We start from the raw sequence: 23,894 nt of genomic DNA, 5'->3' as shown, positions 1-23,894 counted from the left end.
GATGAGACAGTGCAAATGATTATTAAAATCAAGCAGCAAACAAGAAATGTTTTCATTTTTTTAAGGTTCATCTTTGAGTGAGTAACAATACCTTGCTTCTACCTATAACTTTAGTATACTACCTGTATCTAAAGCACTGCTTAATTGTGCGTCTTCTCTGATGTGTTCGCACAATGACATTCCCCTAATTTTGCCTAAAAAGCACTTTTGAGAGTTCAAGAAATGTTATGTTAAATCTTCAACCAAAATAAATCCTTACATATGCATAATATTAATAAGGTGCTTATTTGTAATATGATACTACGGTCCTAAAAAAACCTCAATTTGCACTGTCCGTATTTTTAAAAAGAAAATAGGATGACTAATTGAGTATTGTAGATTTATTTGTTTATAATCAACTTCAAAAGAATGGTGTTATTTTAATAGTGATAAAGTTCTGTTTGATTTGTGTGTAATTCAGGTCGTATCTCTGCAGTGTTACTCCAAGCCTCAAAAGAGTTCTCTCAGCTCTAAAAGTGGGTCCCAACAAAAACCAAGTTTAAAAAATATTTAACATTGATGATTTTCGGAGTGGTTTTACATCATGAAACAACCAAACTTTCACATCATCATCTCAACATGATCTATATAGTAGTAATAATAGTAATTTTTATTGGTGGATTATCATCATGAAATTGGAATTTATTTTTCATGATGGAAAATCACAAGTTGGTACATCATCATCGGATCATTCACCAATCATCATCAATGTTATTTGCCATCAATATAATAATAGTATTTGTGGAAATTAATTTTTAGTTAATTGTTAGTACTAAATTTTGGTGAAATGTCAAAATTTTCACTAAATTCATCATCACTGCTGGATCTACTGAACAAGTTGGAAAACTGTCAATATAGTATTGTTCGGAATGGTCAATAGTAGGTAGGAGAACTTTCTCTTATCAATTTTGGTCAAGTTATGATAGGGATAGGTACATGTGAATTTTGAAAAAGTACATGGACCATAACTCAACATGTACTTCACCAACTTGAATCATGTCTTTTAGTACTACTATTTAAATAGATAATAAACATCATATTTATTATCAGATTTTCATCATGTTGTCGGGCAACAATCTCTATCATTTAGCTTACTTCAATTAAAAACAGTTATATTTTATATGGTGTTAAAGATTTGACTCTTTCTACCTGATTTCGATTCAGAAAATGTCCAAAATTTGTACAACACTTCCAAACAATCATGATATCAATACCTCCTCATATCATGATATGAGGAATCATATTTATATGAAGAATAACCTCAGGATAATTCGCAAGATTTCTAAATCCTGAATACACTGAATAACAATAAAGCATGATTAGAGAAGCAACAATGGATTATTTAGATGCAACTAGACTAGTTTACATCATCAAATATGGTGTAGGTGATGTGAAATTTAATTAAAAGCAGAAATATCAAAATCTTCATGATTTCAACGAAACAAGACGAAATAATTGGCACGGTACATCTACAATAGTACTAATAAAAGTTTATTAATGTTTCAAGATGATTGACTTTGTACTTTTGGCATGAATCATGATTTGTTATCATGAATATCTGTGGCGCATTTTTGTGATGCTCCCAAAAAACATGGAATGCTCCCAAAGCTGATTTACCTGTAGGGGTAATTGGATGCGCCAAGTAATTTACTTAAGCAAATTCACTCAACTTCAACAAAGCATATCTCAATAACAACACTGGATGTTAGAGAAACATACCGTATGGTCATTATTAATTATGTTAACAATCATAATATCAAGTTTGTTACGGATTTGGCTCTTTACTTATCGAGAAAAGTGATTTCAAAATTTTCATATGTGGTAGTAAGACGAGCATGTTTTCTTGGTTAATACAAATAACTGATATTCAATAAAACAGAATATTGTAGAAAACATCAATTAGAACAAGAATAATAAATAATATTTTTATTTCACTAAGTATTAAATTTAATATTTCCTTTTTTGTAAGGAGCATTGCAAAAATACGGGAAAAACATTTCCACAGATATTCCGAAGTTGACAAAAACAAAAAATGATGAAAAACTGATAATAAATATATTGTTTATTATGTATTTAAATAGTAGTACTAAAAGACATTTTCCAAGTTGGTGAAGTACATGTTGAGATATAGTCCATTTACATTTTGACATCATAATAACCAATAGGAAAATGTTCGGAAGTGATTTTACCTGATGAAATTGACCATTCTGAACAATACTAGATTAAAAGTTTTCCAAATTATCATGTGAATCTGGCAGTGATGCTGATTTTAGTGAACATATTAAATTTCACTAAAATATTACTATTATCAGATTTATTTCCACAAACATTACTATTATAATGATGATAAATAACAATGATGATGGTTGGTAGTTGTTCCGATGATCATGTACCAACTTGAATTTATCCAAATAATAAAATTATTTCCAAATCATGATGAAGAATTAAATTCCAAAAATTACTATTAATACTATTATTTAAATCATGATGAGATGATGTGGTGAAATTCTTGGAGTTAATAGATGTGAAATCACTCCAAGAATCAACAGCTGATGTTGATCCAATATTTTTGAAATATTTTTCTAAGTTATTTGCACAGTCGACAAACTCAATCGATTTCTTGGCAATAAATTTAAAAAATATTTAACGTTGGCTCAGCACAGCCACGGTAAAGTTTGATAGGCTGCTAATTTGTGGTGTTAGCAAAAACCTTTCCAAACAGAGGTACTAGTATACTGAACTAGGGCTGACAAGCTCGTCCATAAGGTCGTTGTTTAAGGCATATCACATCAGCTGGTGCGCTACAAATCTGCACTGAAAAATAGTTTTCTATAGAGTGGACGATTTGTAGTTCTTTACTTAAGGTCTTCATTTAGCTCTACGTTACTAATAAAAGCAGCGGATCAGAACTTGAATTATAATAAACCCTTATTAACAACAAATTGGGGGATATACGCAAGCAGAATGTGCGAAATGATGCAGTCCTTAAATGTAGTATTATTAATTCTTCCTTGATTGGAATAGGACCTTCTCTTTCAATAAGGAAAAACTTTGGACAAAGTTAAGCAGTGTTTTGATTCAATTTGAAAATTCGACTTTAAAAAAAATCCACAACATGAAACTGTTCGTGTCGGTGTTGGTAATCCTTTTGCTTTTCATAATCAGTGAGGTTACTTCATATACTTGTAATGGAATTCCTGGAACAGACAATTCGACTTGTGGAGGGAATATTTGCTATGGTGAAAACAGCTGCCTCTGTGTTGATCTTTCAGAAAAAACAGGCCTCACTGAACAATCACCAATTCTCTATGCAACTAAAGCATTAACATCTGCTGATGGAAAGTTGACTTTAATCTTGAACGATGATGGTAGTCTCATTCAGATAGGTCTCAGAACAATGACTCGGTATAGTTCTACTTTCGGCCCAGCAACTGATGGTTATAAGTTAGTGTTAACACAAACTGGTTCTCTTAAATTGTACGACGGTAACACGGAAAAGGCAGATTTGAATCAACACAGGGAAGCCATGAAAACTGGTGAGTGTGCTAGTCAGTCTCCACCTTTCAAATTTGTTCTCCAAGTTGATGGGAACATGGTTCTTTATTCTTTAGAAGGTTAGTACTTCAAGTGTCTGATTATTTCGCTAACAATACTAAAGGTGCTTGTTTAACTTTTCCTTTCCATGGGTTTGGAAAGGATACTTTTTTTCCTCCTGGCAGCTTGACAGATTATGGTGTACTTTGGGGTGGTTCAAATTGTCAAACTCCAAAGTGTAATGGTATTGTGGCCACACATCCAAAAGCATGTCCTCAATATACCACATGTGTTGCTCCAAACACTTGTCAATATCCAACATGTAATGGAATTTCAGGTGACAACTCAACTGTTTGCTCAGGCCACGGAACATGTACAGCCATAGATACTTGTAAATGTGAAACAAATTACTTTGGTGCAGATTGTCAACTTTTTAATTGTAGTGATATTTTGAATACTGACCACAACGTTTGCTCAGGACATGGAAGTTGTGTTGCTCCAAACAATTGCTCCTGTTTATCTGGATACAGTGGTGCTGATTGTAGTTTATTCAAATGTTATGACATTGCTCCAGGTAATGCATCAGTTTGTTCTGGTCATGGTAGTTGCATTGCTCCAAATAATTGTTCATGCACCTATGGATACTATGGTAGTAATTGTAGTGAATACGAATGTTTTGGTACATTATTTACTTCTTCATCAGTTTGTTCTTCTCAAGGAATATGTCTCTCACCAAATAATTGCTCATGCTCAAACGATTACTATGGAAATGATTGTAGCCAATTTGATTGTTTTGGAACTGCCTCAAAAAGTGCATCAGCATGTTCTGTTCATGGAACCTGTCTCTCACCAAATAACTGCTCATGCTTAGCTGGATATAGTGGATCAGATTGCAGTTCTTTCAAATGTTTTGATATTTCACCAAGTAATTCATCAGCTTGCTCTGGAAATGGCTATTGTATTGCACCAAATAATTGTTCATGCACCTCTGGATACTATGGAAATGAATGTGCTGAGTTTGATTGTTTTGGAACTGCCTCAACAAGTGGTTCAGTTTGTTTTGGACATGGTGATTGCATCTCACCAAATAATTGCTCATGCTCTAACGAACATTACGGAAATGACTGTGCTGAGTTTGATTGTTTTGGAGCTGCCTCAACAAGTGGTTCAGTTTGTTCTAGTTATGGTCGTTGTGTCTCACCAAATAACTGTTCATGCTTAGCTGGATATTATGGAAATGATTGTAGTGAATTTGATTGTTACGAAACTGCCTCCACAAATGCATCAGCATGTTCTGGACATGGTGGTTGCATCTCACCAAATAATTGTTCTTGTTTAGATGGATACTACGGAAATGATTGTAGTCAATTTGATTGTTACGAAACTGCCTCCACAAATGCATCAGCATGTTCTGGACATGGTGGTTGCATCTCACCAAATAATTGTTCTTGTTTAGATGGATACTACGGGAATGATTGTAGTCAATTTGATTGTTATGGAACTGCCTCAACAAGTGGTTCAGCATGTTATGGACATGGTGGTTGCATCTCCCCAAATAATTGCTCCTGTTTAGATGGATACTACTGGATATGATTGTAGTCAATTTGATTGTTATGGAACTGCCTCAACAAATGCGTCAGCATGTTATGGAAAAGGTAGATGTGATTTTTTCGATCATTGTTCTTGTCAATCTGGATATTACGGAAGTCATTGTGCTCAATTCACTTGTGGTGGCATTTCTTCCAATGCTTCATCTGTTTGTTCTGGACATGGTCAATGTACAGATTTGAATATTTGTGTCTGTGATAACATAGCTGGCAAAGGTTATTGGACTGGTGCAGATTGTTCAGCATGTGTTTCTCCTTATTTAGGAGCTATGTGTAATAGTTTGGTTAAATGTAATGCCTCAACTACTTGTAGTGGAAATGGTTATTGTAATGAGCTTGAACAATGTACTTGTTATGCAGATAACAAGAAAGGTTTCTGGAAGGGTGAATCTTGTTCTACCTGTGCAGATGGAGTTTATGGTGAATTGTGTTCAACAAAGATTATTGGACCAGTTCTTTTTATGGATGATTTGACTGGTTTGACATTTAAGGTTATTGCACCTGCATCTTATTCTTCTTTATATACTAATAGTATGATTCTTGATTGTAACAAGTTGTTGAAGAGTATTGATCTTCTTGGAACTAATCCAAAATGTTACTGGTCTAACAAGGAAACGTTTGAATTCTCAATTGAACTTAACACGGACTACAAATTGAAGGCAGGTGATAGTATCTCTTTGAATAATTTATACTTTGAATCAAATAATGTCAATGCTCAATATTTGGCATTTACTGTCCAAGGTGCTTTATCACCAAAGAGTCCGATTGCCACAATATCTGGAGCTAAGGACACTTATGGAAGTTGTGAAGATGTTTTAATTGATGCTTCTGAAAGTTATTCCCCTGATAGAAAGACATTGAATTTCAAATGGACTGTATTGTCATCACCAAATAAGGTAGAACTTCAAAAGTTATTGGATTCTACTCTTGCTTCCCCAAGTAAATTGAATATTAGCTATTCTGGTATGAATGCTGGTGTTCATCAATTTGAATTGGCTGTAACTAGTCAAGTTTATTCATTGGTTGATAAGATTCAATTCAGTTTCACCAAACTTACCTATGCTGTTCCAGTTGTTTCCATTGATGGCTTATATAAAAGTAGTTCAGTTACTGTCAAGACTAGTGACGTTCCAATTTCATTCAAGAAGAAGCTGTCCATTCCAATATGCATGGAATCTGCTGCAAATATTGATTACACATGGACACAAATCAGTGGTCCTCAAGTAGAATTCACAGTTGATTCATTCAAGAATTTAAAGATTACCAATTTCAATACCATTGAAACAAGACAATATGTTTTCAAAGTCTCTGCTTTCGATACTTCTAATGTTAACAAATTTTCAACAGCTCTTGTCACTATCGACACTGTAGCTCAAGCACTCTCAATGAACATGTATGTTTTAGATTCTACTCCTCAATACAGTACCATTGGAATTGATTTCACTGATCCAGAATCTGAAAATGTTCAACCAACTTATTCTTGGACATGTGTGGACACTGTTACTAATACTGTTTGTCCAGTTGATGTTGTTAATTACTTGTCTCAAGGTTTTCTTGAACAATACAAGATTGAAAAGTCAATGTTTGGTTCAGCAGAAAATGTTAGAATTAGCCTCACTATTCGAAAGGGAAGTAGATTTGTTCAATCATCAGTTGATTTGAATTTTCCACAACAAGCAGAACATTTAATCATGCCACCTTTGATCTCCGTTGTTCAAGTATCTTCTTCAAAGGTTAATAAGGGAGATTATGTCAATATTCAATTGGTTGTCACTATTAATGGTGATTTAAATATAGATCAATTCATCTCAAGAACATGGTTATTGAATGACAAGGCTATTGATGCTATATTAACATCACCAATGAGTATCAGTTCATCATTGTCAAATTCTCTAATTTTGGATACTCAATATTTGGATGAAGGTAGTTCTAATACCATTTCATTAACTATCTTGGATAAGAGAAATAATCAAAAGACATCATATTCTTATTCCTTCTCTGTTAACAGACCTCCAAAAGCATGTAGTTGTGCCATTAGTCCAACTTCTGGTATTGCTTTGACCACAATCTTTACTTTCAATTGTGAAAATTGTCAAAATGATAAGAAGACTTATGCTTTCGAATATGGTTTTATTGATGATTTCTCAGGTGCTTTAATTACCTTATCAAAGGATGAAGAATTGTACCAAAAACTTCCAACTCCAAATTCTGGTAATAATCTTGAACTGTATGTTAAGGTTATTGATACTGAAACATCTGCAACAACTCTTTCCAAGAAATCAGTTCAAATTACAGCTCCATATGTATCAAAGGTAAAGGATATCAAGGAGTACATGACAAAATGGAACGCCATCACCTTATTATTACCAACTGGTGATTATGCTAGATCTGTTTTCAATTCTGCAATCATTTCAAGAGTCCTCAAGAGAATGACAGATTCTCTCGCCCCTAAATCAAGAAGTGTAAAGAAAGATTGTTCTGGACATGGTTCATTGGTTAATGGAAAATGTGTTTGTGAGGCTGATTACACAACATTTGACTGTAGAATGACAAAGGAAGATTATGAAATTTTGAATGAAATTACTCAAGATTTGGCTACTGCTTTCTTTTCTTCCCAACAAGTCAAGAATGAAAATGGAGAAAAGATAACTGGAAGGTTTTTTACTAACATTATGTTCGGTATTGAATCTATGTTGAAGAGTTACGTTTCTGCTAATGTCTATAACATGAGTATGAATATTATCAAGTCAACCTTGAATGATGCTGAAAACACTCCATTATTCCAATTTGAAGTTGGTGTTGAAAGGTTGTTGCTTTCGTCCCTCAATTCCATGCATTCTTATTTAAAGACTTTGCCTTCGTATGACTATTCAGAATTGATGGAAAGTTGTCACATGGTGGTTTCATTACTTTCAAGAAAGGTTCTTGTTGGTCAATCATCTTTCAAGTTTGAACCTAATTTTGCAGTTCATCAATTCAACAAGCAATTTAAGAATACTTTTGATTCACAAGTTTTGACAGAAAGTCAAACTTCATTAACTCTTCCTTCAACTGTTTCTCAAAGGTTACAAAGTGTCTCTCTCAGAAAGCCAGTCAATTACATTTGGATGATTATTAAGGATGTTTCTCAATATGTAACTCCTCAACAAGAAGGTACAACTAATACTATTGTCTCTGATTTATCTGAAATTAAATTCTCAACATCTATTACAAACTATTCCTCTCCAATAACTCATTCCTTGCCACTTACACAAACTTTTAATGATAAGGCAACTTATTCGTGCATTCAAGTTACAAATGGTCAAGTCATTGATGCTTCTTCATGTAAATTCTCCTTCAATTCTAATTCTGGCCAATGTGAATGTTCAGAAAATGTTAGAGTTGGTATTTTATCATCTGTTCCAATTGAAAAACAAGTTAATCCTGAAACTCCAAAGGGAATCTCTGAGTTATTCTGGATTTTGTGGGCTTTTTTGATTATTTGCTTTATCATTATTGCCTTTATTGTATTGGGAATTTTTGGTTATTGTGTTGTTAAGAGAATGAAACCAGAAACTACAAATTCCTCAAAACAAGGAGTTGAAATGAAGTCTGTTTAAATGGCTCTTGTTCTTTTCAGCAATCTACAACATACCTCGCTCACAACAAACTTCATAAAAAAATATTCAACATTCTACTCAAAAACCAAGTTTAAAAAATATTTAACATTGATGATTTTCGGAGTGGTTTTACATCATGAAACAACCAAACTTTCACATCATCATCTCAACATGATCTATATAGTAGTAATAATAGTAATTTTTATTGGTGGATTATCATCATGAAATTGGAATTTATTTTTCATCATGGAAAATCACAAGTTGGTACATCATCATCGGATCATTCACCAATCATCATCAATGTTATTTGCCATCAATATAATAATAGTATTTGTGGAAATTAATTTTTAGTAATATAATTTTGGTGAAATGTCAAAATTTTCACTAAATTCATCATCACTGATGGATCTACTGAACAAGTTGGAAAACTGTCAATATAGTATTGTTCGGAATGGTCAATAGTAGGTAGGAGAACTTTCTCTTATCAATTTTGGGCAATTTATGATAGGGATAGGTACATGTGAATTTTGAAAAAGTACATGGACCATAACTCAGCATGTACTTCACCAACTTGAATCATGTCTTTTAGTACTACTATTTAAATAGATAATAAACATCATATTTATTATCAGATTTTCATGTTGTCAATTTACCAAGTTCTGATATTTGATGTTACCAGAGTTTCATAGCCCAATTACAAATCAAACAACAATAAAACAACAATTCATAATGTTTATTATGTTATTAAATGTATAATTTCGAGTCTTATAGCATAGTTTGTGAAATTCATGGATATCTGATATTTTCATGTTTTTATTGTTTTTCTCATGATGTGGATATTGTCTTCTCACTGAAACATCACGAATAGCATGTCATTCATCCACCAGATAATTATCTTTTCCTGTAATTTTCACTATTGTTCTTTAATATTTGTGATACTTTACTATTATATTCAACGAATAAGGGATGAGAAACATTCATTAGAAGAAGATAGATTCCCAGTGATATATTCTCTCTCTGTACAATTTATTACTTCAATATCTGACAAATTAATTGAGATAGAAGGTATTTCATCAGCTCATATCAAAATAGCTGGAGTTGAACTACCCTGAAAAAGAGGTCTGGAAATCCACTACGTCACACTGTTGGAATACACCCCTTATTTTTGAACATTTCGAATGTTTGAGAATACAGTAATATTTATTAAGCTGATTCCGTCACAATCATGCTGTCCACGTTTCTCAATTCGAATTGATTATTGTCAAGGCTGATTTTTCTGTTAAAAATCGTTTTAATTGTGAATGCACAACCAACCAAAATTATTGCAAATGGAATTGTGAGTAGAGAGAATAATTCCCAAAGTGGTGCAGTTTTAACTGCAAGAATTGATGGAGCTCTTCGACTGCGTTCAAAGAATGTTATTCCAACGGTACTTGAGTAGTTTAAGCAAGAACAAGAGGCTATTCCATTTTCCACTTTAAATTGGCACTCACTTTCCACTGGCATTGTCATGTTGGAAAAGTCAATACAGGAATACTTATTAGAATTCATGTCTATTGGTTCAATGAGTGGTATTTCAAATTTCACAGGTTCTTTCAATAATTCCAAATATTTAACCTTTTCCAATGTGAATTTCACAACATATTTTGAGATAATTCTTGATGCATTTCCTGGTAATATGAATTGTGAAAGATCTTTAAGAGCAAACCAACTGTAAGTAACTGGTACTCTCTTTGGCTGATTGGATAGATGCTTTGAGAAAGACTCTGGTAGTATAGTAGAATAATTATTATATCTAATTACTAGTCCTGAATATTCCTCTCTAAAATGTTTGTTGGTAATTGAAGTTTGTAATTGATTGGAAAGAATTAAAGGAGGTTGGCCGACCAATATTTTTCTTGATTCAAGTGAAGAGAGTCTTTGGGAAATTTCAATTAATTTGCTCATTAATTGTTCCTTAATCTCATAATATTCTGTAAAAGAATATAAATGATCCAAAATATCGAGTAAGAGCGTATCTACACCATTGGATGTTTGAACTGATGAATACTTTTCGTGTTCTTCCAATAAATGATCAACAATTGATAAGATAATGTCAAAAGATGTCTCATTCAAGAAATCAAAACGATTTGTCAAAGTTTCAAGTCCGAAAATAATATTGGCAACAAACTTTTCGCTTAGAATATCTTTGGAATCTAGATAAACACCAAATGTTTCTTTAAAATCGTTAGATAAATCAAATACACTCTCTTGAATGGATACATAATCAGAAGTGGTATATCTACAATCAAATGAAGAATACCCATTATCACATTGACATTTTCCATTATTTAGAACTCCTTTTCCGTTACAAACAGATCTTGCTGATAGTAAAGAGGCAATCATCTTTGTGAAAGTACTTGTCATAACATCATTGCTATACACACTCTTCATATAATCACCATCTTTGAGTGAGGAACCTGTTGTTTTCCATTGAAGTTGTTTCTTCTTTGCTTCAGCTAGTGAACCAATGACAGGTACAAGAACTTCTGCACTCAAATAACTTGATGATTGACTTACAGAGTCACTAACAACAGCATACAGATTCAATGTATTTCCTTGATAAGAGGATGGGAGAACGGCCGAATATTTAGAACTCTTTGATAAGGTTACTCTAGTTTGGTAACGACTATCTATGAAGCCATATTCGAACGATAAAGGTCCTTGATTATTTTTACAATCAGTACATGCAAATGTAAAAAGAGTTTGGAGAGCATAACCAGATGATGGACTAATTGTACATGTACACTTTGGAGAAATCTTGATTGAAAAAGAATAGGAATAGATTGAAAATTGATTATTTCTTTGGTCAGTCACTTTGAAATCAATCTTGTATGTGGCCCCTTCTGTAAAAGAATTAGTTGCTAATATTAAGGAGTTGGATTCAGATGGATCCAGTCTCATACTATCTGATTTTTCAATAACAACATTGTTGAGAGTCCATTTTCTACTAATAGCTGAACTAATGTCATCACTTCCATCGATAGTTACACCAAATTGAAGATTAATACTCGATCCTAGAGCTAAATTACTTGGCGACAGATAAACAGGTGAAATAATTGGAGGGAGTGTTTTTTGAGGAATGGTTACTACGAGTTCACTATTGGAAATTCTCTTTCCCTTCTTGATAGTAGATTTCAAGGATATGTTGTTGTAATTTGATAACAAACTTCCAGATATTAAAAATTCAGAGTTAAGAGGTAAAGTTGAAAGATGGGAAAGAAGTGACGATGAACAATTCAGTTTGGTGTCCAAATCAATACACTCCCATTCAACATTAACCTCTTCATTAACAATTTCTGGATCCCTGAACAATAATTGAATAATAGTATAATTGGTTGATAATTCAACAAGTCTGATTTCAGAAGATAAAGGACTAATCTTGGTACTAAAGGAAACTTTTGAAGTAATAATATTTTCTGCATGTCCTTCCACAAATACACTACATTCAAATTCATAACTTGAATCTTCCAGGAAGTAATTGATAATTACTAAATTATTAAATTGATCCATCTCAAAAACAATATCGTTTCTACCGCTCACCAGCTTCCAATTATATATCATACTCAAAGATTGAGCACAATCAGGCAAAACAGTACTTTTCATTATCTTGTATGGTAACTTTGAAGTTGTGAGAGGGGAGGCTTGTGCATCTATGGAAATAGTTGGTAGAGGAATTTCTGCCTTAGTGATGGAAATTGTTAGTGGAATACTTTGTAATTCTAATATAGAACTCTTTACAATCAGCTCGAAAATGTGAACACCTGTAGAGCAATTGCTACTATCAATGGAAAGAATAGATCTTGTTTGTGATTGTACAATGTGTTGCAAACTATTAATATTTGGAGAATTAACAACTTTCCAAGAAAATGAAAGAGGTTTAGAATCAGGAGAGTAACTCTTACTTCCATCAATTATAATACTGTCGCAAGATCCAACTAATTTGTTTGATTCGACAATGGCAGTAGGAAGGATTGGTGTATCTGGATATTCCAATTTGATCGGTTCGTAATCATATCCGCTCTCATCAAAGACCAATCTATTCAAATAAATAATTCTACCTGATTTAACATCAAATGAAGCACCAAATGTCACTTTCATCATACTATTATTCCAAGAACAAATAGATTGCAATCCTCCAACAGTTTCATAAGAATCTTCCCTCAAAAATCTTGTACAGTTAACACTTGTCTTTGAAAATGAAATTGGAGCATTCATCTTGAATGTCATGGATGATGCCTCTCCACTTAATTTAAGAGGGCCAAGCATTTGCGTGGAACACTCCTTTCCATAATAACCTTCTTGACAAACGTTACAAAATTCTGCATTCCAGAAACCATGTGTTTGATTAGAATTACAAATGCAAGTCATGTACTCGTCACAAATACCATTGTTATGACAGACAGAAGCATTGCACTCCTTAATAACATTACATTTGGATCCAGAATATGGAACTTGGCATTGTGTACAATTAGAACCCTTCCAATATCCAAAAAAATCATTATGATGACATTCACAAGTATCTACACTTGAACAAAATCCATTGTTGTTACAAGCACTTGTCTCATTTTGTAAAATACCGAAACATTTTGGCATTTCACAAGACTCTCCTCCATAATTTTCACTACATACACATTCGCTTCTCTTCATGACTCGATTTAACTTACAAACTCCAGAACCACTACAAACTGAATTATTGTTAAACCTTATTAAGGTTCCATCGTATTCCTTACAGAAATGATTTTGACATTCCTGTCCATCAAACTTTGTATCTTGATTCGAAATGCAGTCACACTTATTAGGTGAAGTACAATAACCATGTCCTCTACAAACTGACGAGTTAAGAGCTGAAATACCAAAGCAAAGAGGAACAGAACAATTACTAGATATATATCCATCATAACACTGACAAGCATCAGCCCCAATACATTTACCGTGTGAGGAACAAACATTTGAGTTTTGATAATTGATTCCAAAACAGTCATATTGTTCACAATTTTCACCATAAAAAGTTCCAGTGCAAGAACAGACATTTGGTAATTTGCAGTAACCTCTTGATGAACATACTGAACTATTGAAAGAAGAAACTCCAAAACAATTGAATCTATCACAGTCTGCACCATGATATCCATCATTACAAGTGCAATTATTTGGAGAATGACATGTTCCATGTTGTGAACAAACACTTGTATTTGAGTGTTTCATTCCAAAACAATCATATTCTTGACACATCTCTCCATAATATCCAAAAGAGCAAGAGCAAGAATCTAAAGAAATACATCTACCATTTGATGAACATACACTAGACTCATTACTATGAATTCCATAACAATTGGTTATCTGACAATCATCTCCAAAATACCCATCTTTGCAATTACATATATTTGGACCAGTACAAATGCCATTTCCAGAACAAATATCAGAAGCGATTGGCTTTTTTCCAAAACAATTGAATTCAGAACATGATAAACCTTCGTAACCTTTCGAACAATTACAAATATCAAGGAAAGTACAATTTCCATGGGAAGAGCAAACACTTGAATTGCTACTCTCAATTCCAAAACAATCAAATCTATCGCAATTATCTCCATAATGATGAAGTGATGTACATGTACAGTTATCTAAGGATACACACTCACCATGTGAATCACATACGTTTGATTCATTTCCATAAACTCCAAAACAACGAGCAATTTCACACCTTTCACCTGCATAACCATCATTACAGATACAAGTGTTTGGATTTAAACAATCACCCTTACCAGAACAAGTATTTGGATTAGTTGATGGATAACCAAAGCAATCAAACCCTGTGCAATTAGAACCATAAAAATCATCTCCACATTTACATTTATCGATGTCAATACAACTTCCACGAGATGAGCAAGCATTGGGGCTGAATGAGTCAATTCCAAAACAAGTAAAGTTTTGACACTGATTCCCATAATACCCTTTTTCACAAAAACAAGTATTTGGAGCAGTACAGTTTCCTTTTGAGGAACATACAGTAGTTTCTCCTGACAATATTCCAAAACAATTTGTGTAAAAACAATCATTTCCAAAATAACCGCTAGTACAATTACATGTATCTGGGCTAACGCATAAACCATTTCCACTACAAACCAATGAGCTGTCTGAATTAATACCAAAACATTTTGGAAGAGAACAATTTTTGCCTTCGTAAAAATTATCACACGAGCAAGTATTATTTGCAATACATTGACCATTTCCAGAACAGGTATTTGAATCATTATATGAAATTCCAAAACAAGATGGATTTTGACAAATAGATCCAAACCAACCATCATTACAGGAACAAGTATTGTTAGAAATACATTGACCATTTGAACTACAAGCTAGTTTTGGATTGGACACTCCAAAACAAATAGGTATTTCACAAAAAGTACCATTCCACCCACTTGTACAGTTGCATTTATCAACTCCATAACAAACACCTTTACCATTACAAACATTTGGTGAAGAAAATGAAATCTTATTACAAGAAATTCTGGTATCAAATTCACACTTGGAAGTATAATAATTGAAAACATAGTTAGTGTATGGACATGAAATCTTAATAATTCTAATGGCGTTGTCATTGGTATCAGCAATATAAATTCCTTTCTCATTCACAAATACATCACCGGGAGTATTTAGAGCCATGGAAAGAGGTTTAGTTTCTGTTGCTGAATAACCTGATGAAGATCCAGTACCAACAATAACTGATGTTGTCTTGTTAACTCCATGAGAAATCAGTTTAATTACATGATTAGAGGAATCAGAAAATATAATACTATTACCATTAGTTACTGATATACCCATTGGGTTATTCATATTAGATGTTGATGAGTAGGTTCCAGTTACTCCCTTACTTCCAAAATAAATAGATTGAACATATGAATTACCTCTTTTTGCGAGCTTTCTAATAACATGATTTGATTTGTCTGTAATGTACACTATTTTACCTTGATATCCAATATCAATTCCGAATGGAGTATTGAGATCATTACTGTATACAAGGGTCATATTTGCAATATTCAAATCATACATGTAAACTCCTCCAGAAGCAACAATCCACAATCGATTATTGTATTCGTCAATTTTGACTTGTTGAGGAGATGTAACTTGGACCACTGTCGAGATTAATTTACCATCATAACTACATTTTCTAACTCTATTGTTATTTGAATCAGCAAAATAAACTTCTCCGTTTTCTGTAATATCCAAACCAATAGGATTATTAATAGTGGCTGCTGTTGGTGAAGATCCATCACCTGAAAACGAACCAGTACCAGTTCCAGCAATAAGAGATACAGACCAATCAGATTGTAATATCTTCTTCAACTTATTGTTGCTAGTATCGCTGAAATAAATATCACCACTCGAAGATACTGTAACTCCTTTTGGTTTGTTCAAAGAACCAATAGTCTTAACAGTTAGTACTGGATTGTATACTTGGAATGGATCGACTGACACTGTAGAGCAATCAGGACCTTGATAACCTAAATAACATTCACAAGTATCATTAGAAATACATTTGCCATTTCCAGAACATGAAGAATCCAAATCATAGGTCAAGCCAAAGCACGAAGGTGTCAAACAATCGAAATCAGACCATCCATTATTACAAGAACATTGATTAAAACCGACACACTGGCCATTTCCGTAACATACTGAACTGTTATCACCCTTGATACCATAACATGATGCAATTGAACAGTCAGCACCAGACCAACCAGTATCACATCGACAAGTATTATGATCAATACACAAACCATGTCCAGAACAAACCGTAGTGGTACTTGAAGCAGAAATGTTGAAACATGATGGAATGGAACAATCATCCCCTCCCCAATTATCATTACAATTACAGGTATTCTCTGCAACACATTGACCATTAGAGCTACAAGCTCTCTTATCATCAATACCAAAATTGAAACAAAGTAGAGGTCGGAAACACTTTCTTAAAATTGGATCATACATGGAAATTTTATCACAAACAGGAGTGAGAGTTTTCACGGCATATCCTTGTGAATCGGTGAAATAAATAATTCCTTCATCTGTTACAATAAGATCACTAGGAGAGTGCAGAATTGCTTGAAGTGAATTGATTGCACCATCTGTACCATTCATTGAGGAATTGGATGTTCCTGCAATTACCTTCAAAACACCTCCTGAATACTTTAAAATTTGGTTTGATCCACTGTCAGCAATATAAAGATCACCAAAAGAATCAATGAATAGTCCTTTAGGAGAATTCAAATTAGAAAGAATTATGGTAACTTGTCTATCAGAGAGAGATACCTTCTTGATTGAGTTATTATTGGTATCTGCAACTAGTAAACTTTCCTCCATGTTGGACGTATTTGAATAATAGAACAATCCATAAGGACTATCAAATCCTGTTGCAATGGTACTAATAACTGATTGGTTAATCATGTACAATGAAGTGGAATCTGTATAGTAAAATACGTTTTCGCCCCTGGCAATAATGTTGAGAGGTTTTTCTGTTGTATTGAATGCAACATCAACAAACCCAAAAGCGTCAACCTTTCTGATGACACTATTGTTAAAATCAGCAATAAATAGTTCATTATTGTATACACTTAAACCTAGAGGTGAATTTAGTGTGGCTTCAGTTCCTGGTAAACCATTTCCTTGGTTGCCACTTTGTCCTTCAATTCCACAATAAATTGAAGAATATCCACCCTTATCAAAACGTTTAACTACATTGTCTTCAGAATCAGAAACATAAATGTACTCAGAATCTACCACCAAATTGCCAGGTTTGCTAAAATCAGTTGAGAATTCCGTTAACATGAATGATGCGTCCACAACAGTTCCTTCACATGTTTTGTGACACATTATTTCACACTTGATTCCACTGTAACCTCCAAAACAATTACATGCATCAAGACCAACGCACTCACCTCTTCCAGAACACGCTCTGTTGTCATTTGAATTAAAACCAAAACACATATCAACTGGCTGACATGTCTCATTTGAAATATTAAAAGTGAACCCTTCTGGACAGTACGGAGTGATAATTCTTGACTCAACATTGTCAAGAAGATAAACCTCTTTCGTAAATGTATTGTAACTCATAGCAAAATTATAGATAACAGCATTTATCGCAAGACCACCATTTCCTGAGGCAGTCATACTATATAAGCCCTTTCCAGCAATTATTGAACAAATATAACCATTTCTAGATGGAGACCAAGTCATCTTGATCAAAGAGTTTTGCTCCAGCAAAAGTAATACTCCTGTGTTGATTTCTTGAACTGAAACAGGAGTGGTGAAAAGTAGTTTTGTTGCAAGATCACCATTCGAAACACCTGTTTTTAAACCACCACCAGCGATTATAATATTTGTACCATTGTTGAGAATCATTCTAACTTTTTTAAAATAAGAATCCACATAGACTATTTCTCCTGTTGAAAGTTCTATCACTGATGAACATATACCAAAATATACATCACTCTTACTCACTATTTTAGTAATTTTCTTGGAGGTGATGTCAAACTTGATTATTCTGTATGAATCAGCAATATACAGTTCATCTTTGGAATTAATAAAAATAGCAGTTGGATTTTCTAGAAGAGTGTCAGCACTTCCATAAACACCTTTCTTTCCCCAAACAATTTCAATATCAGATCTTGAATTTAGAATCTTATAAATGACATGCTGTCCATCAGAAAAATATAACTCTCCAGTTGATGAAAGTGCAATTCCTTTTGGAGAAATATCTTTCCACAATGGTTTCATCTTTCCAAAGGAAGGAATGTTTGAATTAAGGCCAACCACGGTGTAAACTTTGTTATCTCTCATCATTCTTATTGAGGACATTTCAACCCAATACAAAGTACGAGTAATACTATGGAAATATGGTGCACTTGGGTGTTGGAAGGTGGTAAAACCGACATGAAAGCCATCACCATTCAGGACTGAACCTATTTTGGAAACCACATACAAGGTATTTGTGGAAAGTGAAACTTTTGCAATCAATTTCACAGAATCAAATGTTAAATACAAGTAATCACCTGAAACAGCCAAAGAATTTGCTGCATAGAAACTGGTATCCTTTTCCAGTGTGATGGTCATTGGAACTGTTAAGTTTGAATATGGATCCCTCTCGTAATAACCAAACAACGTTTCAACATATCCATCTTTGGTAATCTTTCTTACTTTTACACTCCCTGAATTCATCTCATCTCTATTATTATCTATAAAGTACAGTTCTTGGCGACTCTCTGAATAATCCAATGAATTAGAAGGGAAAATATTTGTCAGAGTTGCTTTTCCATCCCCATTTGATGTACCATTTGATGACCCTGCAATTTTTTGGACATGTCCAGATTTATCAATAAAAAGAATTCTGTAATTTCCACTATCAGCAATGTAAACCCCGTTTGAGGTGACTTTGATGGCCCTTGGTGATTTCAAAAAAGTTTTGGTTGAGGAATTAGAGTTGATAAATAAACCAGAAACACCAAAACTACCACAAAAGGTTGACATTACTCCTTCTGATATTAATCTTACAACGTGATTTCCACTATCAACTATATACAAACTACCATCCTCCCCAGAGTCACCATCTTCCAAGTTGTTATATGATGCGGTTGAAATAGTTCCAAGAACTGAACCCTTAGTGTAGCAATTTCCAGAATAATAATATGGATAAGGAGTTGCTCCCCTTTGGTAGATGCAAGATTCTCTTAAAAAATAGAAGTAACCTGTTGTTTTAGAAATAATCATAGATTTTGATGTTGTATCACTGGATCTAACCCAATCATTTGTTTTGCCGTTGAGAGAAATGGTTTTTCCTCCAGAAAGCAAATAAACAATTCCTGTTTTTGTATCAACTTTTAAATTTGTCAATGGAGAAGAGGAGGTTTTGAAACCAATATCAAGTCCATCATCAGTGGTAACTCTGTTTGGGTTCAGGCTTTGAATCACCAATTGAGCAGTTGATTCATTACATTTAACACCACTCCAACCAAAATTACAGATACATGTATCCAAAGCTGAACATTTACCATTCGTTGAACAAACATTTTGATCTGTTGACTTTAAACCAAAACAAGTTATCATATTTTCACATGTATCATTTTCATTTTGTTTGGAAAATGAAGGACAACTCATTTTACCTAATTCAACCGTATTTGCAGTCAACATGTAAAATTCTCCATCGCTTGTGCTATAGAATTGGGAATATACTGGGCCCATAAAAGATAAATCTTTAGTTATAATAGGTCTCTCAACAGTTCCATTTCTTACAATATACAACTGTCCTGCAGTACTGAGAATATAAATCTCATTTTCATTAACAACTTTCATAAAACTACATGCAGGAATTGATGCATCTTGTAATGGCAATTTTCTAACTCCATTCGACCAAGACGTTGTTCCTTGCCCACTAATTATTGGTATCATTATTCCTTTGGAATTAACTTTTCTGAGAGCGTATTCTTCTAAAATATAAATCTCTCCATCGTAATAATCGAGAGAGGTTACCAATTTTGTTCCCACAGCATTATTGCCAAACTTTGCCATTTTGGCCGACATGTAATTACCAAAATTACATGAATAACCATTTCCATCACCAGCAACAATTTCTATTAAACCTTGTGAATTGACCTTAAGAATTCTGGATTTTTCAGCAAAAACCAGTTCATCTCCAACAAGAATAGCATCCCGTAACCCATCTATCTGGAATCCTATTGCTGACGTATTGACAGTTACAAGAGATGGATTTTGTAGAGGATTAGTGTAAGGAGTTCCAACAAGTGTTCTAACTGATCCCTGCCCAACATTGATAAGTTTGACAGTATTAATCGATTCTGATACAAGTAGAGTTTCATTTCCCCCGAATCGTATTTTTGAAGGTCTTAGGAAGGCGCAAGTTAAACAGTCACCATCCATTCCTTTATCAACTGGCAATTCACTGGTTGAAGTACCAGCAAGTGTAGTCACATTACCCCAAAGATTGTTTTCAAAAATGCTTTTTCTTATTCTGCCAATATTACTATCACTAATTAATAATTCCCTTGTTGGTGATTCTTTAAGATAAATTCCTGTAGGGGATGGACCAAAATAAGAAAACCGTTGGTCTAGATTTTCTCCAACGTTTAAAACACCTCTTCCGCCTGCAATGGTTGTCAGTTTAGTACCATCAGGTGAAAGACTCATAATTCTACTACTTCCTTGGTCAATGAAATATAAAGTGTCATTGACCATCGATAAACCAATAGGTAATGAAAAAATGGCCTTCTTGGGGTTATCCTCAAAATTCATGTATTTGCCGGTCCCAGGGGATCCAGCAATTATAGTTACATTATTTTCATTGGTTTTGATTAATCTGATTGTTCTAGAATAACTGTCAGAAACGTAAATCCAAAACACTGTTGCTGATTTTCTAACTACATGAAACCCAACAATTTCACCAAAAGAACAGGCCAATTTTGGTACATTATTTCCGTTGTATCCTTCGATACCATTACCTGCAATTGTTGTGGTTGTGTAATCTTTCCACATTCTTATTCTGTTATAATCTGAAAATATGACTGTGCCTCCATATGCATAAACAAATTTAGGAGAGGTAGATCTGGCAACATTTTTTAAGCCATCTGCAAATCCTTTTGTATTACTAATCAGTAAAGCTAACTTCCCATTTTCAACTTTTGCAAAAACATTTGAGTAATATTCTGTAACATAGTAGACTTTTGAAACTTGATCTTGTGTAATACAACTAAATGCGCCAATATTAATATTTGTTGGTGAGACGCCATCTACATCATAGAAATTAGTTGTTTTTACAAGAGATAATATAGCTCCATCAATACCAATCTTGATAATTGAAGTAGTAGATGTTGTAAGTATTGAACCATCTTCTTCCAGGTAGAACAATGCCAGACTAGATTGAGAAACTTTAACCAGTGAGTTTCCAACAAGTCTTCCAAGGATTCCATCTTGTGTAAGGACAATCATGTCGCCAGTATTGCTCACTTGAAGATGTTTCATATTTGCTGCTAAAATTGATGGTGGTAGATTTGTTACTTCTCCAGAAACCAACAATCGTTTCACATTGAAAACCTTTGATATAGTTTCACATTTTTCTCCTTCAAATCCTTCTTTGCAAATACAATTATGGTTAATACAAGATCCTCTTCCAGAGCACACATATGGTTCAGTATGTTTCTTTCCAAAACACTGGAAATACGGATTACACAAATGAGTTTCAGAATTGAATACATAACCATTATAACAAATAGGAGTCAATTTACGAATATAATTCATGTGAGAAATAACTAATTCTCCATTTTCATTAACATCAACAGAATTTACACCTCCTATTGCTGTTCTTCTAGAATCAAGTGAATCGCCTCCATACATGTTCATTCCATTTCCGCATACAGTTGTTATTGTTCCTATATATCATTCCCAAGGTAAAAACTGAATAGAGGAAAACCAACATACCATTTTGATAAACTTTTCTGACTCGATTATTACCAGAATCAGCAATATATATAACACCACTAGTGGAAATCGCAATATCACTTGGTTCACTCAAAAATGAATCCAAAGAACTCTTAAAATCTCCGTTATAACCTGAGATACCAATTGAACCAACCGCTACAGAAGCAATATTGTCTTTTCTAACTTTTCTAATAACATGATTTCCCTTTTCTGCAATATAAATCTCACCTGTTTTTTTGGAAAACCTTACAGAAACAGGTCTATTAAGGTCAACCTGTAAAGCATTGACACCGTCAACTAAACTTGTTGTGTTACCAGTACCAGCAAGATTACTAATGACGAATACACCATCTTTGTATGAAGTATACTTGATAAGATTGTTACCAGTATCAGCCACATACACAAAATCACCATCAAATGAAACGTCAACTCCTTGAGGATCATTCAACAGACACTCAGAAGTAGGATCTCCTTCCGCATTACCTGTTACATTTGGTTTACCAATGAATGGAGAAATAACATCGTCAGTGTCTAGCTTTACTTGATGATTAGCCAGTGCAAAGTAAGTTTTGGATCTTCCAGCATGGAAGGCAAACTTGTAAGGGTAATCAATCTTGGATTTTAATGAATATGTTCCTGTAATATCACGCCAGTATCTAGCACCATTAGTGTCGCCTCTTTCTCCAGTGCCAAAATTGCCAGCTCCTTGAGTTACATACATTGAAGAACTGTCCAAAGAGTATAAAACTATTTGGTATGGCTTGGAATAATATATACCCTTCGGACCAAAACGAACACACTCAACTTTATCGGCTTCTCTCAATAAAGTTGTTACTTTGTAATAAGGCGCAACCTCAAAGTCAATTCCCCTTATCGAGTTAGCGAGAAATAATAGGCATACAAAAATTATCATCATCATGGTTGAAATTATTGATGATTTTTGTGCACCCTTAGAAACAGCCATTTGTTTTTCTTGAATGAACGTGGCCATTTTTTTAAGGTTCAGTTTATATAATATAAACATTATCTCGATTCTGCATTTCCTTTTCAGTCCATACGCTCCTGACAAAGTACACCACTTTATATTTGGACAGTAAATGTTATTAATCAACACTGGTGGCATGAAGTCGAGCCGAAGGTTTAGAACAAGAGGAGACAGGCGTTCAACACCTTCAGCCACATCTTGTTCTTCTAGCAACAAAGTAGTAGTTGAACATGAACCTTTACTATAATGTACAGCCATGTTGTGGTTTGAATGTAGTAATGGGAAGCAAATGGAGGTCTTCATCATAAATAATTATTTAGCAGGTGGTGATGAGCTTGTTGTTGTTTTTTTGTTTTGTCAACTGTCTCTATTTTTTTTAAAAATATGTTGATCAGGTACATCACAACTCTATTGATTTTTGGAGTAGTTTCACATCTATTAACTCCAAGAATTTCACCACATCATCTCATCATGATTTAAATAATAGTATTAATAGTAATTTTTGGAATTTAATCTTTCATCATGATTTGGAAATAATTTTATTTTTCCTTCATAATTTTATTATTTGGAAAAATCCAAGTTGGTACATGATCATCGGAACAACTACCAACC

General features: G+C 33.7%; 2 protein-coding genes across 2 annotated transcripts; one reads left to right on the top strand and one right to left on the bottom strand.

The window, feature by feature from the left end:
* Window positions 1-3,154: 3,154 nt before the first annotated feature.
* Window positions 3,155-8,779, top strand: NAEGRDRAFT_74099 (uncharacterized protein; the record flags this gene model as incomplete). The annotated part of the gene is made up of 3 exons (XM_002670927.1): window positions 3,155-3,653; window positions 3,698-5,140; window positions 5,214-8,779. The coding sequence occupies 3 exons, from the start codon at window positions 3,155-3,157 to the stop codon at window positions 8,777-8,779; spliced, it is 5,508 nt and encodes a 1,835-aa protein (XP_002670973.1).
* Window positions 8,780-9,982: 1,203 nt separating this feature from the next.
* NAEGRDRAFT_53247 (uncharacterized protein) lies at window positions 9,983-23,540 on the bottom strand (the record flags this gene model as incomplete). The annotated part of the gene is made up of 2 exons (XM_002670897.1): window positions 9,983-22,248; window positions 22,298-23,540. 2 exons carry the CDS (start codon window positions 23,538-23,540, stop codon window positions 9,983-9,985), a joined length of 13,509 nt encoding a protein of 4,502 aa, XP_002670943.1.
* Window positions 23,541-23,894: the final 354 nt, after the last annotated feature.

The sequence above is a fragment of the Naegleria gruberi genome (assembly GCF_000004985.1).
Source record: "Naegleria gruberi genomic scaffold NAEGRscaffold_66, whole genome shotgun sequence".
Taxonomy (NCBI): domain Eukaryota; phylum Heterolobosea; class Eutetramitea; order Acrasida; family Naegleriidae; genus Naegleria; species Naegleria gruberi.
The sequence above is the reverse complement of the archived record's forward strand: the minus strand, read 5'-3'. Positions and strand labels throughout refer to the sequence as shown.